The following is a 27,062-nucleotide window of genomic DNA, read 5'->3' on the forward strand; positions in this document are numbered from 1 at the left end:
CACGAGGCCAGCCCTTCAAGCAGATTTTTTAAGTTCAAATTTTCTCAAGTTCACACGCACACCAGGGTACACACAAACACACACACACTTATCATCAGCAATAACACACATGGAGCAGCAGTTTTGAGAAATTAAGTACTTAAGAAATGCTAAAAAAATAAGGCTGAATTGAATGATTCAAACACCATTTAAAAGTCTGATCCATCCATCTGCTATTCTTAGGGCTTGCAGTTTGGCCATGGGGACTAGAGAAAAAAGAAATAGGGGGCCGGCCCTGTGACACAGTGGTTAAAGTCTGGAGCGCTCCACTTTGGTGGCCTGGGTTTGGATCCCGGGTGTGAACCTATACCACTCATCAGCCATGCTCTGGTGATGACCCACATACAAAACAGAGGAAGATGGGCACAGATGTTAGCTCAGGGCGAATCTTCCTCAAACAAAAAGAAGATTGGCAATAGATGTTAGCTCAGGACGAATCTTCCTCAAGAAAAAAAAAGAAATAGGCAGGTGAGGCTTGGCTGCAACCTGACATTGACACACGAACGAAAGGAGTCTGACTTTGGCCTCCTATAGATCTCAAGAAAAGGGAGACAATATGGATAACTAGTAGTTTAGGAAGTAGGATTCCTTGGTAAGATTTCTCTTCCTAATGATAAAACTCTTTTTTTAAAAAAAAGGGGCTTTGTTATTTTGACTAAATATCATTAGAAAAACAGCACAAAAACGTCACACTATATATTTACCCTTTAAAAACTTCTCCCAACATCATTGTCTCAGATTAAACATGTCCTTTGATGTTTGAGTCTTCAATGAAAATCTGAAGGAAATATTAATACTAAAAACAGTCACTTCCACTTAAAATGCTTGTTTGGTTGAAAAGTTTACAAACCTTGTAGACACTGTAAAACATCAATTGTCCTTTTCTCTCTCAAGCTAAAGAGAATCCATTTCAAAGCAAGTTTCTTGCCCACAGAGTTTGTCCAATTCTTCTATCAGAATGAGTCTGCCATGTGTTCTACTTTCTCCATAATCTGAGACTTCCAAAAGTGCTAACCTATCACAGGCCTCTAGGATGCCGGCACCCAGGAGCACCCATTCCAACTCAGGGGGCACCGCAGAGCTACTGGCCTCAACAGTCCCAACAGCCTTCCTGCCACCTCTTCCAGACACTGCCAGCAGTATCCATGCCTCCCTCAGAAACTTAATCGGGCACCTCAGAAACTTGTGACAGAGACTGGAGGATGAAAGGACACTGGAAATCAGTAAAGGCTGTAGGCGACTGTTAGGGTGGATGGCAACCTCCATCAGAGGAAGGAAGCGGGGGCAATATGCCATTATCATTTTTGCCTTCTCTACTCCATGCTAGTTACAAACATTTATTTAGCTCTACCTTGTCAATATCTCATTCATCCAAACGATTTTCTTGTGAAGATTTCTCAAGATAAATTAACAAATGAAATGCTTTGTATTACAGACGTTTAAAGACTTCTTGAATATTCTTTGGCTATTATATCTTGTTGAATCAACAGAGTAATTCTAGGGGCCGGCTCCGTAGCCGAGTAGTTAAGTTCACACCCTCCGCTGCGGCGGCCCAGGGTTCGGATCCTGGGCGCGGACATGGCACCGCTCGTCAGGCCATGTTGAGGCAGCATCCCACATCCCACAACCAGAAGGACCTGCAGCTAAGATATACAACTATGTAAGGGGCGGGGGGTGGGGGGGGGGGTGTTGGGGAGATAAAACAGAAAAAAAAAAAAAAAGACTGGCAACAGTTGTTAGCCCAGGTGCCAATCTTAAAAAAAAAAAACAAAAACAGAGAAAGTCTAGTTAATCCATAGCCACCAAGGATCTGTGAGTCTGTCTCCTGGGAGTGTTGGATACCTAGGTCACTCCAGTTTCAAGGTTCTCGATCAGATCTCTGACTACACAAAATATGCTGCCTTGCTTCACACACACATGACTTCTGCTTAACTCAAACTTCCAGGAACAAGATACGTCAGCATGGTTTGGGTAATCAGAAGAGCTGTGGTTCTGCTATTTCAACAAAGGGCAATGATGAGATGACAGCAAAGGCTCTGAAGTCAGACGGCACTGGGCTTGAATACTACCTCTGTCACTTACTAGCTGTGGGACCTTAGCAACTCATCAATCTGGGCCTGAGTTTCTACATCTGAAAAACGTGATAGCACTTAATTCACAGAGTTTCTGTGAGGTTTAACTCACAGAAGTCTTCTGTGAGAAAAATGTGTATGAAACATGCAGCACAGTGTCTGACATTTATTAGGTACGTTCAGTTCACTTTCTTACACCACTCCCTCTCTGTGTTAATCATGTCTACTGAATCCTCAAACTTCCTGAAATACCACATTGTCATTTCCCTTACCAACTCAAAACCCTCGAGCACATATCACCCAAACACTGAAGTTCAAAGTTTTCTTTTTCCATAAGGTCTTCACAGTCTGGGCCCACCTTCGCCTATACAGGAGAAGAGCCCCCTTCTCCAGGCAGCGACGACTCCTGCCTCTTACCTTAGGCTGTGCCCAGAATGTCTTTCCTGCTACCTTGTAAATTTTCCAATCCTTCAAGGACCCAGCTTATGTCCTACCTGTCTCCTTACCCTCACAACAAGACTCCCTACGTTACTATTCTTCCTTTGACTTCTGAGAGCATTTACTATCTACATTTTGGCGTTTCATCATTGTCTTAACCTATTCTTGACTTCACATCCATTTGTCTACTGAGTGATCTCATAAGTAACTCAAGGAGAGAAAATACATTTTATTTTTCTTCTGTAGCCTCTGAAATGAGAATAATAGAATGCTAGGCATATGCTAAATATCTAATACATGCTGGCTCTGTTGAAAAATTCTCTATTCAGATTTATTTTGGGATTCAACCCAGTTCCTATTAAGTCATCACACAATTGTTAATATATTTCTTTTCCATGCACCACATTTAAATGATTAACATTTCATGTGATTACCTATTTTTAAAAGTAGGAAAACACCGATCTCATATATATGCTTCCTATAACTACTTATCAGTTCATCATGCCATTTTTCTTATGGGGTGGCCAGGAACACAGTCCTGCTCTACAGATAGGAACACTGAGGACAAAATTTAAGAGTTTATTAAGCATCTTGGCATGTTAGAAACAGAATTAGGAACTCATTCAAGTTTTTCCAACGTTTACCTCAATGAGTTTGCTACGCCCTCTACTTTGAAACCCTAGAACTTTGTGAGTGTGGAAATCCCTCTGAAGATGAGATTGCAAGAAGTGTGAATGACCGTCTCAATGTAACGTCAATAAGGGAAAACACAGTTGCCTCTATTATGACTTTGCTAAGAAACTTCCCCATCTTTATGCTGTTGGCAATGCCCAACACATACTCTAAACTGACCCATACTTATTAATCCTCAAAGATGTCCAGCCTGCATGTGGATTATAGACAGCAGGAGCACAGACAGACTTCTGTATTCATAACCAGCTCTAAAATCTGCACAACTAGCTACAATAGTGCAGATTTAACTACTAGGGGCAAGCCACTGGACACCCTGTTTCAAATACAAAGGGAGGTGATTTATGATTCAGGTAACTGGAAGAATCTCCCTGTATCTTTTATTTTTCTCTGAAATATTCTGGATGATAAAACGTAAGATTCTTGGGCATCACTTGAATGTAAATCTGTTAATCATTCTATACTTCTGGTAAATGTTTTAACTTTATTAAACTGAACTTGAATAAGAGGATGCTATGTGACAAAATACCTTTCAAAAAGATTCTTACTGTTATGTACAGCACCATGACTTAATAATATTAGCCTTTACAGAACTTCAAGTAAGGCCTTAATTAGTCAGACAAAGAAAACGGGATGATTAATGCAGTGAAGTTCACCTTCTCAGCACTTGCTCTTGGTTAAACGTCCTCAGATTCCCTTTTTTTATTCTTCCGCCTCCTTAGGGGTGGTGGCCCACCTACATAACCACATCCTCCACTGCCTTGGAATTGAAGATTTAAGCAACATTAAGATAGTCCTTGGCCAACCCACCCCACTTCTCGATGGCTGAGAGCCACGTGAAAGGACTGCAGATATGTGTGGACTGATGATCAGTTTCTAAAAAAAAAAATAAACAAAAAACCCCCTTCAGTCTCACATCTATCCAGAGAAAAGAAACCTGTATATCACTCACCATTGTTAAACACTTTCTTCAGTCTATAAAATCATCCAGAATACTGTTTTTTACTAAATGCTCAGCATCCAGACTTTCCTGACAGCAGTTTTACCAAGAGAAGGGACAGAGAGAACCTCCTGTGGTGGCAAAGCCAGCTTGCCTGTAGGTTAAGGTGTTCATCAACCCAATCAACCAGAAGAATCTTCAGTCCCTTGAATCTTCACTCCCTACTGACTCCCAGGCCAGATGTTGCTTCCTCCAGGAAGTCCTTCCACACCCGCTGCAGTAGACTCTACCGCACTGTTATCGCTTATTTCTTTGTATTTCCTGTTAAATTTCAAACTGCTTGAGGACAGGTGCTTATGAGACTTTGTCTTTGATGTCCTGTAGCTAAGTGTGGATTTGTTTCTATCCATCCCGCATGGGTGTCAGTGTGCTTATTTAATCTGAAAATCCGCAGCCATTTTTTCTTCAAATATTGTTTCCCCCCATATTCTCTCCTTCTGAATATGCTATAAATCTTCTCATTCTAACCTTGTCTCTTACTTGCTTTTCCATATTTTTTCATGTATTTTTGCCTCAGAGCTACCTAGCCTCCATTCCACAAATTCTGATTCTCTCGAGCTGTACTTCATCTGCTCTGCTCTTCACCTACCCTTGAGCTTTAATTTCAATGACTGTATTTTTCAATTTTACAGGTTCTTTTCGGTTCTTTCACAAATCTAAGCAAGCATTTGTCACTTTGTTCCATCTTTCTTTTACAGTTCTAGTTCCTTCTTTCTCTCACCATTTTAAACACAGTTCCTTAATCACTGTTTCGGGTTAACACTTCAGTGCCACGTCTCCTGCTTATATTTCCTTACTCTCCCTCATCACAGTTTCCTCATACATGGCTTATAATTTCTGAACATGAGCCCATCTTGTCGGAGTTGTTTTGTTTTATGTGCTATATGTGTCTCTTGGAAACAGGCTCAGTGTCAGTCACTAAGGGCTTAAGAGCTGTATTAAGGTGGAGAAGAGGAAAAGAAGCTGTATGTGTCTTAAGAGCTTGCAGTTGTGAAAGTGTCCAGCGTGCGTCTTTCTGCCGGATTCCCAGAGGTTTCGATGCCTCTGGTTTTCATGTCTATCTGTTGTGTGAGGATTCCCAAGTCGTAAGGGTAGGATAAATCTGGCCCCCACACCACACACAGCATGAGCCTGGGATTTTGATTTCTCATGGGTGACTTTATTTTCCTCCACTCAAGCTCCCAACTTGTTTTTTGCTGCTTCCCTGTTTATGGCTGGAATTTTCTAGTTGCCTGTTCATGGAAGGATAGCTCTTTGAAGCTCCAGGCTTTAGGGAAAGGGCTCAATTCCAGGTCCCAAGCTTTATGTTCATATAAGACCACATATCTCTTCCTGAGATCTTGGAAATTCAGCACCTAATTCCTAGGACTTGTATCCAGACTGAGATCCCAGGGGGCCTGGCTGCATTAGCCCAAACTTACTGTTCTGGCTTTGATTTCTATTTGTTTCTAACACAAAAGGATTTCCATTTTCTTCAGGCACAGGTATAATAACAATGGGGCTTGGGTTGGGATGGTAATATTTTATCCATTATGTCTATAGTTTTAGAGGGGAGGCATGCCATGTGCATCCGTACAACACGTTGCTGGAACCCTCCCACCTCATATCCTGGCTATGCCTAGCACATAAAAGGTGCTGGGTCAGTACTTTCTAATAGATACATAAATCTCCAAGGCATGACTCGCCTCTTCCTCCCCAAAAGCCATCTCCAACCTCCCTGCCCCATTTTTGGCCAAACAAGTCATCCAGACCACCTGAAATACTATCAGCAGAGATTTCCAGTTCATCAAGCAGACTGTTAACATGTGAAAATACCAGAATGGATAATAATGATATGATCTTAGCATAACTCTGTAAGCATTTGTTTATCAAAATTTTTTTCTCGGGGCCAGCCTGGTGGCGTAGCGGTTAAGTTTGCACGTTCCGCTTCAGCGGCCCTGGGGTTTGCCAGTTCGGATCCCAGGTGCAGACACGGCACTGCTTGGCAAGCCATGCTGTGGCAGGCGTCCCACCTATAAAGTACAGAAAGATGGGCATGGATGTTAGCTCAGGGCCAGTCTTCCTCAGCAAAAAGAGAAGGATTGGCAGCAGATGTTAGCTCAGGGCTAATCTTCCTAAAAAAAAGAAAATTTCTTTTCTCTTGGAAACAGGTTCAATGTCACTAAAGACTTAAGAGTTGTAATAAGGTGGAGAAGAAGAGGAAAATCAATCAGTTTGGACTACAGGACATTGCTGAGGGATCCTGTGGTATGTACACCACGGTGGAGACTCTGGGAAGCCTGAAGACATCATGAAGACACAGGGACCTGGGGGCAGAGGGAACGAGGGAGGGGTGCAGTGAGGTGGTCTGGGGGGTACAAAGGAAACATCTTCTGTGTGTCTGTGCCTGAGGCTGTGATCACCGGACTCACTGGACAGACACCCAAGTTTAGCCTATGGCCCTGCAGATACAGTGTGCAACCTTGGGAAAGGCGTAACTGTCTGGCCAGTCGCTTGCTGAGGAAAGAAACGGTTTAAAGTCAAGGAAAGGTGCTCGAGATCAAAAAAGATCAAGAGAATAAAGTTATGTGAGGATGTGCATGACTCCAAAATAAAATGTAAGAAGGTGGGTAGCTTTTTTGCAGAGAACGGCACAGACATCCAAATATTTTGCACACAGCGAAAAAATTGGGGCAAATATAAAAATTAGCCATGTGTCTAATATTAAAAAAATACAAGAAAAATGAAGCCTGACAGACCCATAATAAGCTTTTTGTTCTCCTTTAGGTAAAAAAAAAAAAAATGAACACAAAGAACCACAGACATTATGTCTAAACACATTAGTCTTTCTCTTTATTTTTTAAAGATTATCTGCCATTTCTCTTTACTTCAGAAGAAAGAGACATGCTAATCATCAGTTTTACCCACAGTAACAAACACACATCCTAAACCCAGTTCTACGGGGAACAGTTGACTAACATCCCTGTGCACTTTCTCTGACAGGCACCCAGCGAGGTGCGGAGACATGAAAGGAGCCAAGTCCTCTTCTCTGCTTCCAGGCGCCTGCAGCCCTAGTGGGAGAAAGACGTTGGAAACAGAACAAAGGTCCGGTGCGACGTGCTAAGGAGCCTAGAGGTGAGAACAGTTGAGTTCTACCTGAGGGTGCTGGGATGTTTGCAAACAAGAAGCAACATTTGAACTGGGTCTTCAAAGATGAACGAAAGAGCCTCAGGCGAAGGACGCAACTGCACACAGGTAAAAGGGTGAGAGAAAGGCGGCCCATTAAAGAATGGCAAACAGTGTGACCAGGGCAGAAAAGGAGACGTGGGCTGTGTGTGTGTGCATTTAAAGGACATAAAAGGGACAATTCCAGCCAAGGAGTTTATATTTTACTTTGGAAAAAATGGGAAAATATTAGAGCAGAAGAGTAGATGATCATATTCATGTTTCAGAAAGAGCTCTTTTGTGGCATGTGCAAGATGACTGGAAGGGGAAAATCGGACAGAGGGATACTCGTTGGGACAGTTAAGGGGGAGTTTACTCAGTGTACATGCTTATACATGTGTGCCCATAAAAACATGTGTGTATACATGTATGTATATACACCCCCCCCAACAAATATTTCACTAAAGAGTAAGACAGTGCTATAGGCTCAAAGAATTGTCATGCTCATTATCCAACAGAGGGAAGTGAAAGCACCAAGAGGTGTTCTAAAATAGCAGATCTGCCCTACATAGATATTTACCTCACAATACTATTGATCTTAAGGTTGTTGTTGACTTGAGGCACTTAATGCTGTCTGTGTTACTTAAGTAATGATTTATCATTTGCTGTGACTTGCTGTTCTTTTGTAGTCTTCCTGGTTGATTACACTGCACGGCTTAATTAGGTATTCATGAGCGTATATCGCAGCCAAGCTTTTAGCAAAGCTCCTTATCTGTGCTACTGATTTCCGCATGATATTTCTGGAGTCAATCTGTTGCTACTCTTAAAATTAAATGAAAGAGGCTGCTACAGCCAACTGTTAGTTTTATAGATTATTCTGTAAAATGTCTGAGGCCCTGGAACACAGTTTTTAAAAAAACATCAAAATGTGATGTTAATTTTGGTCTTGATGACCCTATCCTGAAGAGTTAGAGCAGCATGGCCTGCTCCTTGTGATATCAGAGGCAAAGGGAAAGTGGACGCTTTTAGCACAGAACGAATGTGTGGATGGCTTCTGACCCATCATCTCCAACAGGAATTTTGTGGGAAACTTTTTACAAAGCACTTTCACATGTATTATTTTATTAGCTAACATTTATTGGGCATTTAGTAATGTGCCAAAGCACTGTGTTAAACATTTGATATGTATTATCTCAGTCTTCAAGACAGACCTATATGTATTGTTCATTTTATAGAAGATGAAACTGATGCTTAGAAAATTAAAGAAACTTGCCCAAGGTCACAAAGTCACTAAAGGGTGAGCCATGATTCAAATTCAGGTCTGTCTGTCTTTAGAAACCAAACTCTTAACCACTGGGTTATATTTCATCTGTTCTTCTACATACATTTTTCTGAGGCTTAGTGATGCCAATTGATGTACTTGACTACCAGCGAATGAGTGGAAATTCTAAGACTTGAACCCAAGCCTTCAGTGTCAAGTCAGTGCTCCTCCACCACCCTCCACTGCCCCATAATTTAATACCCCTAACACTGCCCTGGACAGGAGTATTCACAGGCAGACAAGCATACGGGAGGAAAAAAGAAGAGAGAAAAAGCTACTTGAGGGTCGCAAGTAGAGAAGGAAGCTGGCTCTCTCATGCTCTCCCACTTTACCATTTAAAGTCAAAAGGAAAACAGAGGACAGAAAGCACATTTAGATGTGGCAGGAAAAAAAATGAAACTAAATATTACTTTAGCCTAATTTAAGGCAGCTGTATAATCTATATGTTAGGAGGCAGAAAAACAGTTCAAATGACAGAAAAGAGGTACTATATGGATTAAACAAGAACATGTGTTTAAATATTTAAAGACTATCAAAATCTTAATATGGGAAAGCCAGTAATAAAAATGAAAATAAATGCAATGAAGTTAATATATCTTTCTTTCCTAAGAGACTAGAATAAGGAAATGTACAAAAAGAAACTCTTAGTATTGGAAGCTCTAGAATGCAATCTCTCAGTGAGGAAAAAACTCTGCAGACTAGTCCACGAAGGTTATAAAAGTGCACATTTACCTATCACAGATTTTACAATGCCATCATGCATATGTCTAGAAAATAGATCAATAACTTAAATCAACTGCTTTTAAACTGTTATTAAAAATTCTTCTCCAAAAACAATTATAAATATCAAAGCCTGATGAAGTCTAGCATGCACACTAAGAATTATTAACATCCAAAAACAGGCTTTTGAAAGCAAGTTATGATCAAGCAATTGATCCCAACCTTCTGTTCCTCAACAAGCTATTATTTCAGCTCTTACTCTGGTCAGGTACTTATTCTTGGATCCTTGCTTCTCTCTTTGGCAACATACTTAAGAATTTAAATAATTACTAGGCTTTATGGAGCAGTAAATTCCATACAATGCTCAAAAAAACCTTTCTAATTTATTTTTCAACAAATATTTGTAAATGGCAGTTGAAAGTACGGCTGTTTTTATTTAAAAACTACCACAGACCAGAGTCCCAGTCTGAGAGGCAGTTTAAATGGAACACTACTTCAAAAGCAAAATTCATTATGATGCACGTGCCAAGCGAAATTAGAAATCCACTAATGCTAATTGGATACATTCTGAAAGCATTAAACTTCTGAAGATATTTTTATGAACCCTTCACAATTCCTATTAACACCCATGCATGGCTGCACTTTGGATGTACCCACAATTTGACACAATATAGGTTATTATGCTTAATAACATTCGCTCTCTCAGGGTGACAGCATAATCTAAAGAAACGAGAAAAGCTACAGTGTGAAAACACTACTTCTGAAAGGCAGGGAAAATGATACAGGAAAAGTCTTTAAGAGTACAAATAGAGGAAACATAGCTTTGTTTTTTCAAATATAAGAATGATAGAGCTAGATGGTCAACATGAAAACCTAATACACATAAAAAACACAACTTGTCAGCCTATGGAAAACATAAAAAATGTCATGAACGGTTTTGCAGATAAATTCAAGGAGAGATATCAATCAACAGATTGCATTTCTATAGTGGTTAGTGAACAAGTCTAGGGTATTTGGGCAACAGCCCCCAGTTGGTAAGATCAAAGGAACTGAAGAGAACCCAGTTAGTTCACATGCTATCTCTTGACACCTTTGTCAGAAGCAGAACGTGGGGCTTCCCGGAAGAAGGGTCCAACAAGCAACACCAACATTCTTACAAATCAAACCGACAGCAGAGCAGAAAGAAAAACCCCACCGGTTTTTCATATGTGGATATAAACATAAGGCGCTGACAGAAAAGGAAAGGAGGGTCTCTAATTCCCTGCCATAATGCTACAGATGGCGACTAACCAAACGCGAGTCTCTAAAATCACTGAGGTTTCACACATGGTTTAAGACAACCTAGAAAGATAGTACCATACAAGGAGGGCATTGTTCTTATTCTAAGGTCACTGATGTACGGACCTCTGAAATGATAAGCAAGTACACACTGTTCATCACAACTGTGAAAATAAAATATTATGACATTCCTTACAGAGACAAAAGCAACTTCATAGCTTCATTCCAGGAATATCCCGGTGAGGGGTGGTGTCTGACCACAAAGCAGGGCAGGGTTAGGAATGTTTGGGTACAAATGCGTACACTGGGTTGGCCTTCCCAGCTTCAGATCGCCCCCTCCTCATCTCTTCTCCCTCCCCTTTCTGGGGGGTTATGAGGACAACTGCTTCACTACTGAGCTTTTCTTCCCGTTTCACACAAATATCTTCAGACTGTTTAGCCTGTGTCTGACGTATGCTTAGTCTTCACAGAGGAGATGCTCAAGGCCAAAGATAACATGCAGTACCTTCTGTTCCACCTCCCAAAAAATACTTGTTGGGTGACAAGGTAGGTAACAAGCCAAATTCTAATTTTCTTAATGCAATGAGGACTTTCTCTATTGCACAAGATACAATATGTTTCCAATGCAAAACATCTATTTTTGCACATCTGCCCAATAGCAGCTCAATTAAAAACAGGCCCATCAGATTGACACAGTTTCCTTAACTGCTCAGTTCCTGTCATGCTGTGGATAGCAGAAAAGCACTTAACGGCAGCCACAAGGCAATTTTCCAGTAAGACTTGTTAATCTTTATGCAGCCATCTTCATGCAGCCATCACAGTGAACTTAACGACAAATCAGTTAAAATAAATTACTTTCAGGAACTTGTAAGGATCAGATAAAAAGCAAACCATATGTGACATCTCTTCAGTCCTCCCCGTGACAGCATATAATTGTCACCATCTGTGCTCTTTATTCTATTTGCCTGGCCTCTCTGCCCTCACTCACCCCCAGATCCACTCTTTGCCCTTCTCTGTCTTGTGTGGGCCTCAGGAGGCTGACCTCTGTGGACTAGAGGACTGGGTCTGCATCAGTATGACCCTGCTCTCTGGCTTTCAGAGGGGCTTAGCCAATGGGAGGTGACAGAAGAGCTCAGAGGCTGGAGGAGAGAGATGTCAGGGGTTATCCCCTACCCTGCTCAGTGCTCCTGCAGCCAGGCAGGCCCTCTTCCAGCTCCAGCTCTCCACAGCTGCGGTGGCACTGCTCCCTTTCTTTACTCCTTTAGGCCCAGGTGTGCTCATAGCTTCCGGCTGCTGCTCATAGCCAGTCCTTCACCAGCCCTCGTTGGTTCCAGTAACCCTGGCTGCATCTCTCTGAACAATCCCTTAATTACACTTGCTTCAGTATAAACACCTGTTGCTGGCTGACACACTGCCAGCAGCCAGAGGCTCCAAGCTGGGATCACTTACATGGACGGTGTGGACCAGATCCGCCAGCAGGCACTGCCTCAGCTTCTCATCACTGCTGGTCCCATGAAGCACCAGATCAGGCATGTACGTGGGGCAATAACCCGCCAGAAGTGAGCGGCCAAAGTTTCTTACATTTGGGTTGCTGATGCTCTGAGATCTAAAACAATATCGACCCATTAGAATACACAATTAAAAACGTACTTCCTTCTTGTGTTACAAGTGGAACAAAAACAAGTAAGAAAAATAGATTCAGGGTGTCCATTTCAGCAATCCTTCAGTAAGTGGATCATTGGTGTGGGAAAAGGAAGGGGGTTGGAAGAGAAAAAGGCATTTTTTCTTTAACGGAAAAAAACGCCAGTATTTTGATGCCTGGTTATGAGTTTGTTCTTGTACCTCATATCGAATATCCACCAGGCAGTCTGTGTCAAGAGAGTGAAGAAGGAGAGTCTACTGATGGGGAGATCTTGCCAAAAGGGTGGCTTTAGGAACTCGACACATCTGCACAGGGTGGTGCCCACAAGAGTGCAGAAGAACAGAAGAAATCTCTAATTACTGCTTTCAGTCATCACACGCCAAATAATCGACCTGATGGAGTGTTAAGGAAGAGGTGTTGTTTCCCGACCACTTCACACTGCTCCGAGCGGCAGGAGAGAAGCCGCACGGGGAGGTAATCCACCACCTCCGAAGCAGCACATCTGCTTCATTTAACTTCCCTACAGATGACAGAAAATTAAACTCCCTGCTCCCCACCACCACCTCCACCACATCCCTTAGCTTCCCCAAATTGTCACAATGGTTACAAAAGCAACCACTTGCATCCTCGCTCAGATGCACTAAGCCAATGATCATCCATGGAGAACGGGCAGGCTGGAAACCGTTTTTATCAGTTTGATAACACTTCTAATACTATGAGAAAAAAACCCATATGTGTAAAACAGCCAGCAGCAGCTAATGTGATCATGGGTGTCGGGTCAGGAGATCAGTATTTGAACCCAGTTCCCTCTGCTTCCCAGACTGCTAGTGTTACCTTGGCAGAGGCAGCTCCACTTCCAAGGACCCTTCAGGCCGGTCACTGCTGTGACCCAGATCCAGCGTGGCTGAAGCACATGCTTCGTCGTCGCTGTCTCCGAGAGCGCTATCTGAGCTTTCGTTTCTGGGAATGTCTCCTTCAATCCTGAAGTCAGCTTTCCTGTCGGCATCCCCACAGGGGACATCTGCCTCAACCGAGAAGTCTGAGTCCTGCTGGACACACCTGCTCGGAACAGGCTCTACCAGAGATCCTTCCGCAACCTTCAGATACAAACCTCTCGTTTTCTCCAGCGTTCTCTGTCCAGCTCCTGCCGCACTGTCATTAGGAGCTAACAAGTGGACAGATCGGTCAAGCAGCCCAGCAGCATCTGCTGTGACCTTGGTTCTGATGCCTCTGTCCTCAGCAAAACCCCAGTCACATGCACTTTCGCCCCCTTCAGAAGATTGATTCTGAGGACAGCAGACATTCTTTTGGAAGCCAGGCATGAAGGAGCACCGAGAAACCTGCTGGTCCTGAGCCACGTGAGCAGCCCCGCTGGGCTCAGCAGAGGGACAACTGGCTGACTCTGGATATTGTCTACAGCCCTTTAGCCGTTCCTCCATTTTTTTTGTGCGGCTTTCAAAGTCAGACTCTGGAGACACGGAGCTTCCAATTTGGAAGGTGACCTTTTCTAAGGGAGGCTTCTCCCGGGAATGTCTGTCAGGGCAAGGCCAGGCTGCTGACCGGTCTGGTAGTTTCTTAGGCATCTCCCCTTTCAACTCCTCAATGACAGTCTGTTGGCCAATCTGCAGTCCTGCCCCCAAACCTTCACAGCTGGAGAATCTTGAAGAGCCATCTCGTGGTGCCTCTTTTTCACTTTCTTCATCCCCAACAGAAGCATCCTGAGGTTTCCAAGAGCTGTCCAGTGCTGTCTCTTGGTATCCCATGCTGCCGACCTCAGAACTCTTGTTTCCTTCTTTGTCAGGTTTGGGACACAGCTCTCTAATGTCTACGCCCTCTGGGACCCCAGCCAACCCCTCCGTCCCGGGGCTCCTGCCCTCGGCCATCGTCGTGGGTGGCAGGATGGGGGGAAGGAGAGCAGGTTCACTTCTCACCGTAACTACCACGTACTCAGACTCCTCCACCTCACCCCTCTCCAGCGCTGTCGTGATGTTGCTCCCGTTTACCACTTGGTCACCTTCACCATGATTCCCACTCCAGGTCAGCTGGTTCTCTTGCAGCTCAGAGCAACGGAGAAAGTAGGTCAGGACATAAAGTATGCGCTGGACCAAATCCTTCTGCTTCCCCACCACCACAGTGCGAGTCAGCCTCACTGGAGAGCCGATAGCTCCATAAAGATCACCTGTAGAGCAAAGGGGACACAAAGACAAAGTCGTCTCAGGTGAGCATGTCATGGACATGTCAGCCTTTACAAGAGAAAAACAATGACCTATCCCCAAACTGGAATGGCTTCCTCACACACCTGACTGAGGCAAAGAGGTAATTCCTAGTAATGACTGTGTGTTGGTTTTGCCTCTACAATGGAAAGTGTGCCTGGAAGGCCAGGCACAGGATGTGGCCCACTGCTCTTAGTGCATGGGTACAGTGCTGGTGTACACAGCACCCTGCTGTGCTTGTTAGGTCTTTCCACGAAGCTTACTGGGCTGGCCAGCTCCCAGCTCCCCAAGGAAGGCTAAGGCCAGAGCCCTGAATACGTGACCAAGTCAAATACTGTATCTTGGAAACTAGAATGATGAGATTTTCTTAGAAGAATCCCAGGACAATAGGCGTTGGAGTGAAATCCAAATTCAGGATGTCTGAACAGAAGTACAGGGAATCAATTCAAAACACTTAATGAAATGGCCTGCTCAGAATTCGCCCAATATACACACATGCACCAAGTAGAATCAATTTGATCAAGGAGAAGAAAACCCCTTAGTCATGAATAATAAATCTGAACATTTTCTTTCTATTACTTCACATGAAAATAATTCTACTGGAAAAAAATATGTCCCATAAATTACATCCTGAAAAGCTGATTAAAAACCGGCTAATGAACCATGAACATTTAGCTTAAAGGTGGAAGAAGGGCAAACGTGTCAATGAACCCAGCAGTATGAGCTTTTCATCAAAAGTATTTGTCAAGTGCCTAACTATTAAAATTACTGCATTTAATAGGTTGTACATTTGACACTTTGATAATAATATTGACAACTACAACAAAAAGCCAACTTTTACTGACTCTGCAGGCACAATGCTAAGTGTTTTTACATGGATTTATCTCATGTATATCTCTGTTTAACCAACCCTGAGTTAGAAACCACCACGGGAATAATCAGAATGTTGGAATAAATCAAAACTTGAAAAGATACTAAATAAAGGAGAGGAGATACATGGTAATAATTATAAATAAGAACTCAGGAAGTTAGAACGCATCTGAGGAATGCATCCAGACAGAGAAGGGAAGGCATTTATAAGGGCATATACTAGATAAAACTAATTAAATGGATAGATTAAGACTGGAGAAAGTTATGGGAACCACCAGGAAGTCCCTCGTCTGGAGAGTATTCCCTGGTGAAAGGCTACTGGTCCTAAGAAAGTTTAAAGGGTAGGACAGAGACGATACTAAACAATCCTCTTATAAAAAGACTAGGTTACTTGCTAAGAGAGCTTTATCTCTGAGGCTGTTGCAACTGACTGAGAAATCATCCAAGAATTCAAAAGAATAACTCAGAACTGTGGTCTGATGGTAGGACAAGTACTTCTGCTTGAGAAAAGCTTCCTGACCAAGAGCCCATTCCGGCCCCTTCCCTGTGATTCCAGCGCCCACTGCTGCAGGAGATCACAGTCACTTCAGGACTTCATGGGACACTTGTGTTAAATCAGTCCCAATGTTAAGAAAGAAGATAAGTATGACATATCCCAACTCTGGTACAAAAAAACCACAGAAGAAAGGCCACTCAGAATGACAATATTATTTTTTAGCAATGCATTTAATTTTTGGTATTGCATGTTTTAACAACTAAGGCATAAGTGGGAAAAAAGTAAAACAAAGGAAGGTTATTAAAAGTAAAATTTATAATAATTTAAACCATATAAAGAAGGGAAAGCAATGTGGGTGGAAACAGTGCTATTTCTTTTAAGGCCAAACTTCATAAAATAATAGACCTGTAATACTAAAGAGTTACTGGATCTTGAAGGCAATTTTTTGAGTCCTGGACTGACAAAGCCACTGATTTTAGAGTAGATTCCTTTGTTTTCATGAGCATAATTTTACAAAATGAAGAAGAGGTTGCACAACAATGTGACTAACAGTACTGAAGTGTACACTTAGAAATGGGTAAGAGCATAAATGTTATGTGCTGTGCTTTTTTACCACAATTTAAAATACAAACAAGTTTAAGAAAAAGAGAGACAATGGGAGAAAGACAGAAGGAAAAAAAGGAAGGAGTAAAAAGATTGTGTGCAGGTGAAACAGAGAGAGAGGGCATGGGGCAGCAGGAAGGGGTGCAGGGCAAGGTGAGAGGAGAGACCATAAGGAAGAGGAGACAAACAGAGGGACCCAGAGAGACAAGGCAGCAGAGGACAGAGCAAGGGGACTGTGGAAGGGGGAGGGGAAGATCAGAGGGAAGAGGAACGGAGAGAGAAAAAGAGATGAGGAGTATAATGGTAGAGAATCGGAGAGAAGCAAAAAGAGGGTGAAGAAGAGATGAGAAAAGCAGAGAGGGTAAAACACACAAAGGAAAAGAAAAAATATCAAGGGAAACAATGAAAAGACAGAAACAGAAAATAGAAAGAGAGGGCGGAGAATAGAAAAGTGGGGAGAGGGGCCGGCCCTGTGGCTGAGTGGTTAAATTTGCACGCTCCGCTACGGTGGCCCAGGGTTTCTCTGGTTCGGATCCTGGGTGCGGACATGCACCACTCATCAGGCCACAGTGAGGTGGTATCCCACATACTACAACCAGAGGGACCTACAACTAAAATATACAACTATGTACTGGGGGAATTTTGGGGGAAAAAGCAGAAAGGAAAAAAAAAAAGATTGGCAACAGTTGTTAGCTCAGCTGCCAATCTTAAAAAAAAAAAAAGTGGGGAGAGACTGAGGTGAGAAGCTGAGAGGACTGAGGAGCCATGTAAAGAGGGGATGGCAAAAGGAGGAAGGCTGAGAGAGGTGGGGGGACATGGAAATGGTGGGAGAAACAGAGAAAATGAAAAAGGAGACAAGGAGAGAAACTGAGTATTATACATTCTAATAAAATGACATGCTGTGAACTCCCCTTTGAGCAGTGTGTCCAGAATCCTACACATTGTAATTTACTGTACCTTTGTTATCATTTAGTTCAAACTATTTTCTAATTTCTCCTGTGAAGCATTGTTTGGCTTGTGGGTTATTTAAATGTGGCTGTTCAACTTCTGAGCAGGGGGAGATTTTCACCTTTCATCATTTTATTTATTTGTAGTCTAATTCCACTGCATTCTGAGAAATATAATTTAAACTTATAGAGAAAAAAATAAAGAAGAAACTTCAGACTTTTCTGCTTACATTATCTAAACCAATGATCTCAAACCTTTTTTGAGAAAATCTGCTTTTCATTTCCACAAATCCTTTAGGTCACTAGGGTCAAAGAGAGACCCACATGGAGCTCCTTCAACCAGTGGTGAGAGAGTGGCTTTCAAACTTCATATACTCATTCCAAGAAAGACATACATTTTACACTGCAACCTCACACACCCTCTGAAACAAACATTGTACAAAACATATATGTCTCGCTCTGATATTTTCTACTCTATTGTACCCTTTAAATGCTCTTCTGACCCACTAAATTGCTGCCACTCCCCACTAACGAGTCGTTATCCATACTTTGGAGAACTCCTGTATACTGTATAGAATGCATGTTAGGCAGAGGCAGGGATGGCTAAGCTCCTGAACAGCAAGCCAGTGAGAGTGTGAAAGGGTTTCTTGCTTCTAGCTTCTCTCCTCCTTTCCCTGGGAATGCTGAGAAGCCAGGCCAAAGTGGCCACGGCAGTGGTACCTGCCCTGGCAAGCTCTCAGATATGCCTTTGAAATAATTCAAGATGGAATCTTTTCTATTACTTAGGAACCTGGATTAAAATTACTCTGCATCAGTGTATATTCGCAGCAATGTACACTTTCCTGTTTACTGTGACTTGGTAAATATTTAATGAAAATAATATTAATAATTGGAAATAAGAATCTCCCCAGTCACATTATTGAAGGCCCTCAATGTTCTGTAAAATGGAAACTCAGCCATCATTTACACTTGGCTTTACAAAGCTATCACGTGACTCTGCACCAGGGCCTCATCCCTCCTCACACCACTCTTGTCAACAGCCAGACTGCTGCTGGATGGGAGGAGGGCAGGATTAGAGACTCGAAATAACACATGATCTCCTGTGAAAAAGGACTGTGAGCCCACAGGAAGGGACTTCACCCTGTTAGGCTGAACACAGGGAATTAACGGCTCTCAATTAGCTAAATTTCAAATGAGAAGCATGTCTAATTATAAATACATTTATCTAATTAAATGCACACTGCTTAATTAGCATTGTTTTTAAATGGGTGACCCAACAGCATGAAACGCCATGTTTCCTTAATATCCAGCTCCTTTCCCTTTGCCACTGAATGATACTACCTTTTTTTAAGACTATTGTTCCAAAACAAGAACAATAATGCTCTGTCCTCCCCGGGAAGAACTGTATGACGGAGTGCGTTAGGAATGCTCTGAGTTTTTCCTGACCTCAGTACTGATCAGTTGTATTAAGTCCTTTTCTAACATCTATAAATTCTTTAGTTAATTCATTTAACATGCACCTATTATTTCCCTAGCTGTGAGACATGTATTGTCTTTCTTACACACATCTCATGACCGGGGGCACAAGGGCAAGACATCTTTATTATCTGCAAAGCGAGGCCAATAGTAACAGGTTCGCAATGAAAATCTAATTAATTAACACGTGTAAAAAACACTAAAAACAGTGCTTGGTTCATAGTGACAGCTTTCATTACTCTTATTATAACATGCTGTTTTCTAAGATGAGATCATTTTCCCCCAGTCTACATTTCTTTTTCTAGAAAATGCCATTTTAACATTTCCTCAAGTATGTATTCCTTGAAAATTCCCTTGATCCCCTCACTTTGTCTCTCAGTGCCCTGCCAATCTTAACGTTTTCATCAGCAGCATGGATAACAAAGGTGCTTTACATATAACTAATTTAATTCCCACAGCAACCACGAACTATTACCACCCCATTTTACAGATAAAGAAACCAAGGCACAGAGAGGTTAAGTCACTTGCCCACGGAGCCTGGATTTGATCCAGGCAGTCTGGCTCTGGTGCCCACACTCTTAACCTCTGCACTACACTGTCTCCTCCCTGCATCCTTCTGCACACTCCTATCAAAGGAGTAATCAGGATGTTTTGAAGTCATCTGAATACAAGTCTGCCTCCTCCATTAGGCAGTCAGCTTCCTGAGGTTAAGCAGCATGTTACTCAACTCCGCATCTCTGGCATCTAGCACAGGCTCTGGAAGACAGTGAGTGTGCAAGTCCTACTTAGCCACTCTAAATGTTTGGTGAGTGAGAGGTCCAGAGTATACCTCTCTTCCACGTGAACCCAAATTCGCAAGATTGGTCTCACAAGTCCCAAACTCTGTAACCAACTATGCCAAAGCATTAGATTCCTATACCATGTTGAATCACAAAGCTTTGAGGAAATAAATGCCACCAACCAACAGCTAGGAAGCAAGGTTTCTGACTTAAGCTATTAAAAAGGTGGTGAAACTGTAGTGTGTTACTTTCTTTTCTCTCTTATTTTTCTCCTATCCAGTCCATCCTCTAGTGCAGTGGTCCTCAGCCAGGGGGTGTCTTGCCCCCCAGGGGACACTCAGTAATTTCTGGAGATATTTTTGATCATCACAACTTTGGAGGGGGTTTTTCACTGGTAGCTAGTGAAGAGGCCAGTGACGCCACTAAACATCCTATGATGCACAAGACAGCTCCCCCAATGACCCACCCAACAGAGAATTATCTGGCCCAAATGTCAATAATGCTGAGGTTAAGAAACCCTGTTCCAGGGTGAACTGTCACTCTGGTACGGGGCAACAAAGTCTACCTACGCTGCTTTAAAAGAGTAGAACAAAGCTGCTGGCATGGGGAAGGAGAGGAAGGTGATGGTCCTACAATTAGAATCTGTGGGCCAATCTTCTATTCCCTGTCTGGCCAATGACACCCCCTGAATTACCCAGTTGAAGAGCGAATATCAACTAAAAATGCTAGCATGTTTCCTGTTCCATCCCATATAATCTGCAAATAGTCAAATTAGGTACTAACCCAGCTGCGCCCAGAGAGGATTATATGGATGTGTTTTGGCCAGTGTGTTCACTGACTGAGAGGTGCGTTTCTCTGAGAAGGCTTTAATGGGAGGGTGATCAACAGGCATGACAGTCGGTACCCAGGCCAGGTGGTAGGTTAACACTGCAGTCAGCAAGGCAGCAAAAAACCTTGGAGAAAGGGAAGAAAACACAACCAGATGAATCAATACAGGGAGAGGCATGTCATGTACACACATACACTGGCCCTGGAATTTGCATACAAGGCTCCAGAAAGTTGAAGCTTACTGGTTTTTGTTGATCTGTTCTATCAGAAGTGTAAACTCCTTGAGAAAGCGCTGGCAGAGCTGGGTTTTTTCCAAAGTGCTGGACATCATGGTAAGCCATACGGGTTCAGCTATCCTTGGAACAGAGTATAAGTTCCAGATAGTCCCTCTATAGAAAAGAGAAGGGATACACAAAACTGTCACAAATATTATTTTGGATAATCTTTATATAAAGGAATAAAGAAGAAAACAATAATCTGGATCTATGTAGCCTTAAGGGATTCAAGCAGTATATAAAACAGGGGTCAGCAAACTATGACCCACAGACCAAATCTGACCGCCAACTTTCTGTAAATAAAGTTTTATTGGAACACGGCCATGCTCATTTCTTTATAAATTATCTGTTGCCACTTTAGCACAATGGCAAAGTTGAGTAGCTGTGACAGAGACCCTTTCCAGAAAAAGTATGCCAAGCCTTGATATAAAACATTCATTTTTTTTTTTGAGGAAGATTAGCCCTGAGCTAACTACTGCCAATCCTCCTCTTTTTGCTGAGGAAGACTGGCCCTGAGCTAACATCCATGCCCATCGTCCTCTACTTTATGCATGGGATGCCTACCACAGCATGGCTTTTGCCAAGCAGTGCCAGGTCCACACCGGGGATCTGAACCGACGAACCCTGGGCCGCCAAGAAGCGGAACACATGAACTTAACCATTGCGCCACCGGGCCTAATTCATTTTTAAAACAATTTATTTTCACAATACCTTGCATCAGAACTTATGCCCATTTTTATAGTAAAGAAATAAAGGAAGAAAGAAATTATATGCTATACTAAAAATGTGACCAGAGGCAACTCAACTCTCCCACTTTCCAGTTAGGGCTTTAGTTCTATAAACCAAAGCACTCTATTCATTTTAGATGAAAAAAACCATAAATGGCTCTTCTTCATTATACTATATACTAAGTTTTTATACGGATTAACAGAATCAAATTCTTAGAACTGCAAGGTATTAGAGAAACTGACTAGTCTAATTCTACCACTTTACAAATGAAGAAACTGAGGCCTAGAGAAATTACGTTACTTGCGCAAGACATACAAATATTGAATGACAAGGTCAGGATGAGAATGCAGGTCTCCCGCCCTGGTGCCAAGGGCTCTGCTCCAAGCTACAGGACTCACAAGTGTTTTTCTAAAGAGCACACTAACTTAGCTTACGATCTCCACCGGTATGTCTGAATTTAAAACACATCTACTCTTCCTAAATCAAGATAGATGAGACATATTCTCACTTGATTTTCAAGCTGTGTGCATAAAAGAACTATGATACAACAGAATTCCACCTTGGCAAAAAAAAAAACCAGAGCATGTGCTGAGTTAGGCAGCAACGATCAGTTACGGTCACATAGAACTGGGATTCATTTACTAAAACTAAGGTCTCCAAATGCTAACGCTCTAATTTGTCACCACTGCTGGAGGGGTAGGTTGTTGACTTAAGAACAAGACCCCTCTATGTACAAAGTGAGGCTTTCTGGTTCTGTACTTTCAGATTCTTGACCTCTGAAAAAATTGATACTTTCATTAAACTAGTGTCCAGACTCTGAAGCACACATCAGCTTCTGGACTGAGCACAGCAAAGCAACAGGCAAATCCAGCTTTGCCCACACCAACTATAGAAGGTTTGCTAATCATCAGATTGCCATCAAAAAACACAACTTCACACTATTTCTCAAACATACAACTTAGGTCTTAACAATCACCAGATAACGACCAATGTGTTACTTCAGTACTTTATATGTACCTATGGGTTCAAAAAAAGCTGGGGATTTTGCTCCAAGTAGATTATAGAGTTCACCATCATATACCTTAAGCATCACAAAAATGTTCTAATCTTCTAAGAACTGTAACATTTTTTTATCCCTCAGCTGCAGAGTAACAGTTTGACTCATTAGCTCAGGACTGCTCTGGAGTGGGATTCCATTCCCCACTGAGAAATTGGCTCTAAGGACTGGTGCAACAATCCCGGCTCAGCACGGTGGAAGAGAATCCCACCTGCCACCCCAAGCAGATTACCCTTCCACCCAGACATTAGGAGCAAAGACTCTAGAAAACCAGTCTCCAGAGTACAAAGACCATCAATTAGAAACTAACAATGAAGACACACTAGGGTGATTAAACAATTTAATGTCCAGACCTTAAGAGAGGACAGTGGGTATAAACTAGGACTGTCCAGGCAAACCGGAATGTGTATCTCCCTGGCGTGCAAACTCTCTCCATATATGCTTTGGATAAGCATCCTTGAACTCAAGTTTTCAAATCTGTAAAATGGGGTTAACAGTGCTTACTTTTAGGGCTTTTGTGAGGATGACATGAAATAACGAACAGGCTTATAAGACACACCTGGATATTAGTTTTCTCCATTGACCCTATTAAAAACAATCACATCAAGAACTGTCCATCAGGCAGTAGTGAGGATTACTTGGTGCTGGGTGACTTAAATTTTTTGCTCCATTTGGTCTTAGTTTCCACCTTGAAGGAGCTGCTCAAGTGACTAATAACTGCCAGCTCCCCCATTCTTCAAGTCATGGTCTCTATGTATCCCTAGACCTATGGCTGCCGCTGCCACTGCTGCTCATGAATTTCCTGTTGGCTTCACCAAACTTTGCCAATTTACCTGAATTCTCCCAGAGCTTCCATCAGACGGCTGACATAAAACTGGACACGGAGACTTGATTCTGCAATCTTCCTACAGGAGATCATGGCCTTCATTGAAGAGAAAATAAGCCAAATTACTCTCTCAGAAGAAACTCCTTTATAACTATCTACTGGGCTTTATTAATAAAATACAATATTATAATCAAAACATTCAAGGTGGTAATGACTGAAGTCTTCAGGAAGCAGTAATTTCCTTTCCTAAAACAATCTAGTATCTGATCTCTAATACCAACATGCTAAGGATCTATCACTGACACAGGTGACTTAAGTTCTCTAGGAAAGCGATTTGATACATAAACAAAGAGATTCTACCATCTGTAAAGCGCCGTAATTGCTTCTCTGACACTGGATTATACTCTTATTACCTTTTCAATTGCACTCTTCAGCCTGTTCATGTGAGATTCAAACAGGGGGAAATGAGAAAAAAAGAAGTCCTGGAAATTCCTTTGTGCTTCCTCTTTCTCACATAGGGCAAAGATGATGCTTATGGCAATTTTCTTCCTCCGAACTATGGCCGGATTAGAACTACAGGTTTCTTCAGCCAGGCTGAATGTCTCATCAGTTGACCTGGAGGAAAAATAAGTTTGAAAAATTGCCATGCATCAATGAGTCACACGGAAGATAAACTGTAATGCCAGGGGACAACATTCAGACAGCTGGTCCCGAACACTCAGAGTCTTAACCAAGAGTTTATCTGCCTCTAATTCATTGTCTTCTATAATCTTCTGTCATGAAAAATAAAAATATCAGCTTGCCAGACAGTATTTTCCTAACATGGAAAGAAACTTAAATGAAAACTGAAAGTAATTTCAAATGTGCCCATTAGACTCTCGTTGTTTTCCCTTGGACTATTTTGCATCAGATTGGTAGTATTTAGGAAGGGGTGTGAAATACCTGTTCACTCAAAACACAGAGGCCTTTCATTTTGGTTGACAGATACTAAGAGATAAGCATGTCAGAGGAGACTGATCCTATGCGGTATTCTGTTGAACCAAGGCATCATGTTTGGATATTTACTGGTAGTTGAGGCTTACTTCCTAAGGCCATAAAAACCATTAGATGAAGTTACTCCTGTAGATGTTCAGATTAAGCCATGCGACTGATTAAGCTCTCTGGGAAATACTGCAAGCAGAAAGATCCACTTCTCTTCTGGTAAAGCCAAATTCTCAAAAGGCTTAAGATTCTTTCAAGAGACTCTGCTTCTACGATAAGAGAATCATGAAGTCAATAACTTCTGAGTATATATCCAATTTTTCTTAAGGGGTAAAACACACAAATATGGCCCAACCATGTCTCTTATTTAACTATTCAAAAAACCAGCATAACTACCACATAGCTACCAACAGCAAGAGTGGAAATAAAAGAATTAACTTGCTTTTTTCTACAAAGACATCAAAGCAAAGGACATAACATTGCAAATGGAAGCGCCTAGCCTGATGGCACATAGTAGGTATGCAATAAATTTTCTCTTTCTCATTGACCCCACAAGTTAGTCTCGTATCTCTGCCAAATATGGGAGGATTCTGCTTCCTCCATTTTCTTTACTACAAATTGCAACATAACAATTACTTATGCTTAGCAGAATTCAAGGCAGCCTCCTACTCTTGGTCTTATTTAGTGCTCTACTCACAGTCTGTAATGTTCCCGTGATTTCAAACATATCCACATTTTTTTAAAAACATACATATATCAAAAGTTTTATGGTCAGGAAAGCTATTTTATTTTTAAAGGAAAGGAGACAGACATCTTATTCTAACTTCAGAAGGATATGTTATTTTTCTTTTGACTTTAAGCAAGATCCTGGAGATGTAGATGGGGTTGAAAAATCAGTAAGAGGAGCTCACTAACAGACACGCCACCGGAAGGATGTGATCTCCACATGCTATTGTAAATGCTGTGCATTATAATAAACCATCAACTGTTTTCTCTGAGGAATTCCTAGATCTTAGTCATCTGCTCGTCAGAAGAAAATTCTTGAGGATCTCTTAGAATTTTTTTTAATTTCATACATTGCTCCCTCTTTTTTTCCAAAGCACTCGTACTATAACTTCGTTTTCCTGCACCAGTTTATTTCCATTCTTCTGAGCTTATATTATACCAATACTTTCTTGCAACCCTTTCTTCTTCGTCTATTATCTCCGATTTCTCTTCTTTTTCAAAAGTAAAATGACCATATCAGTCCATTCCTCTTTGGCCAACGTCGTCTTCAATAATCAAATTGCAGAAAAACCCTGAACCCTATGCAGATTTATGCATTATCTTAATCTCTACCCTACAAACAATAACCAACTCCACTTTAACACAGCAGAGAGTGCCACCTACTGAATTTCTGAAAAACTTCCACAGCTATAATAGCATGGTTAGCTCTTACTTCATTATATCTTTCTAGTGAATTCTAAAGCAACTGAGCTTCATTCTGTAGTCTTGGATCAATCACGCAACCTGGAATAAATCAGGTCATGTGGTATGGTAACGATATTTTAAAAATTATTCCACGATGAAAGGATGTTTTAAAAAATTTAAGTACGTACCCAAATACTTCATCATATTTTTACCCTCAAGCCAACAGGTAAGGTACACAGACCATTTTCCAAAAGTGGAGGCAGAGTGATTAATCGACTTGCTTCAGGAACAGAAAGCTTCTTAGTGACAAAGCTGGAGTTAGAACCCAGGTTTCTGTCCGCTAGTCTAGGCTCATTTCTTGGACACTGGAAACAACCATGGACTCTGCCCCCACGTCTGATCCATCTGCTATTGTTCATGCCATCAGATACATCACGTCGGCTGGAGCACTGAGGGAAAACAGCTGGGAGTAATCAGATCAGCTGACAGGCCTTCAAGTTAAGGAAGGACCACCGCTACCCACTTAATTATTCTCCTTATAAAAAATCAAATAGAATTTTGTTAACATTTATGAATAAGTATTTACATACATTATGAGTACTTCACGATCATAAATAAAGCAAAAACTATGATTATGTAAGTACATCTCAAAGATCTATAATTGATATTAGGACTGCTTAGTTGAATGGTTTATGTCAGCTTTGAACTTATGCTGAATTTATGTATTACATCGGAACATATGAAATTGCCACTTTTGTAGGTCAAAGAACCATCCCACTGTATGGTTGGTTCAGTTTAATAATTCAAATCAAAAGCCTTTCTGGGACATTATCACTTGTGCCTTTAGGGTTTCCATAACCTCTCTAAGGGATGAAATCTCTGCAACTTCTCTCCTATAGGCAGTAGTTCTGTATCAACTGGTAAATGCCCAAGCCTGACTCCCCACCCAGTAACCAAAGTTTACCACCTGGCACAGCAGGGGCCTTGCAGCCTTGGCGTCAGTGTGGAACCAACTGTTAAGGATTGTAAATATCCTCCCTGACTATCTTTAACTCTCTCAGGAAGAAAGTTTTTGATTACTGTGACTTTTCTCTCAAGGCCAGAGGCAATCATATTTTTGATACCCATTGTTCTCCTGTCTAGCATAAGAAACTAATTTTCCCACTCACACATCTGCCAAAAGGGAGAGATCCACTGCGCTATCCTTTAAATGAAGGGATCTTCACAG

General features: G+C 41.8%; 1 protein-coding gene across 6 annotated transcripts in view; it reads right to left on the bottom strand.

The window, feature by feature from the left end:
* Positions 1–27,062, bottom strand: part of FNIP2 (folliculin interacting protein 2) — a 129,314-nt gene that overhangs the window by 13,491 nt on the left and 88,761 nt on the right. For all 6 annotated transcript variants that reach the window (XM_070608792.1, XM_070608788.1, XM_008522694.2 and 3 more), the window contains 6 exons: positions 23,857–24,058; positions 23,451–23,539; positions 20,799–20,945; positions 20,512–20,681; positions 13,179–14,523; positions 12,152–12,308 (listed from right to left, as the gene is read on the bottom strand). In XM_070608792.1, the coding sequence (XP_070464893.1) occupies positions 12,152–12,308; positions 13,179–14,523; positions 20,512–20,681; positions 20,799–20,945; positions 23,451–23,539; positions 23,857–24,058 (2,110 nt within the window). The remainder of the gene's footprint in view (positions 1–12,151; positions 12,309–13,178; positions 14,524–20,511; positions 20,682–20,798; positions 20,946–23,450; positions 23,540–23,856; positions 24,059–27,062) is intronic.

Source organism: Equus przewalskii, chromosome 2 (assembly GCF_037783145.1).
Source record: "Equus przewalskii isolate Varuska chromosome 2, EquPr2, whole genome shotgun sequence".
In the NCBI taxonomy this organism is placed as follows: domain Eukaryota; kingdom Metazoa; phylum Chordata; class Mammalia; order Perissodactyla; family Equidae; genus Equus; species Equus przewalskii.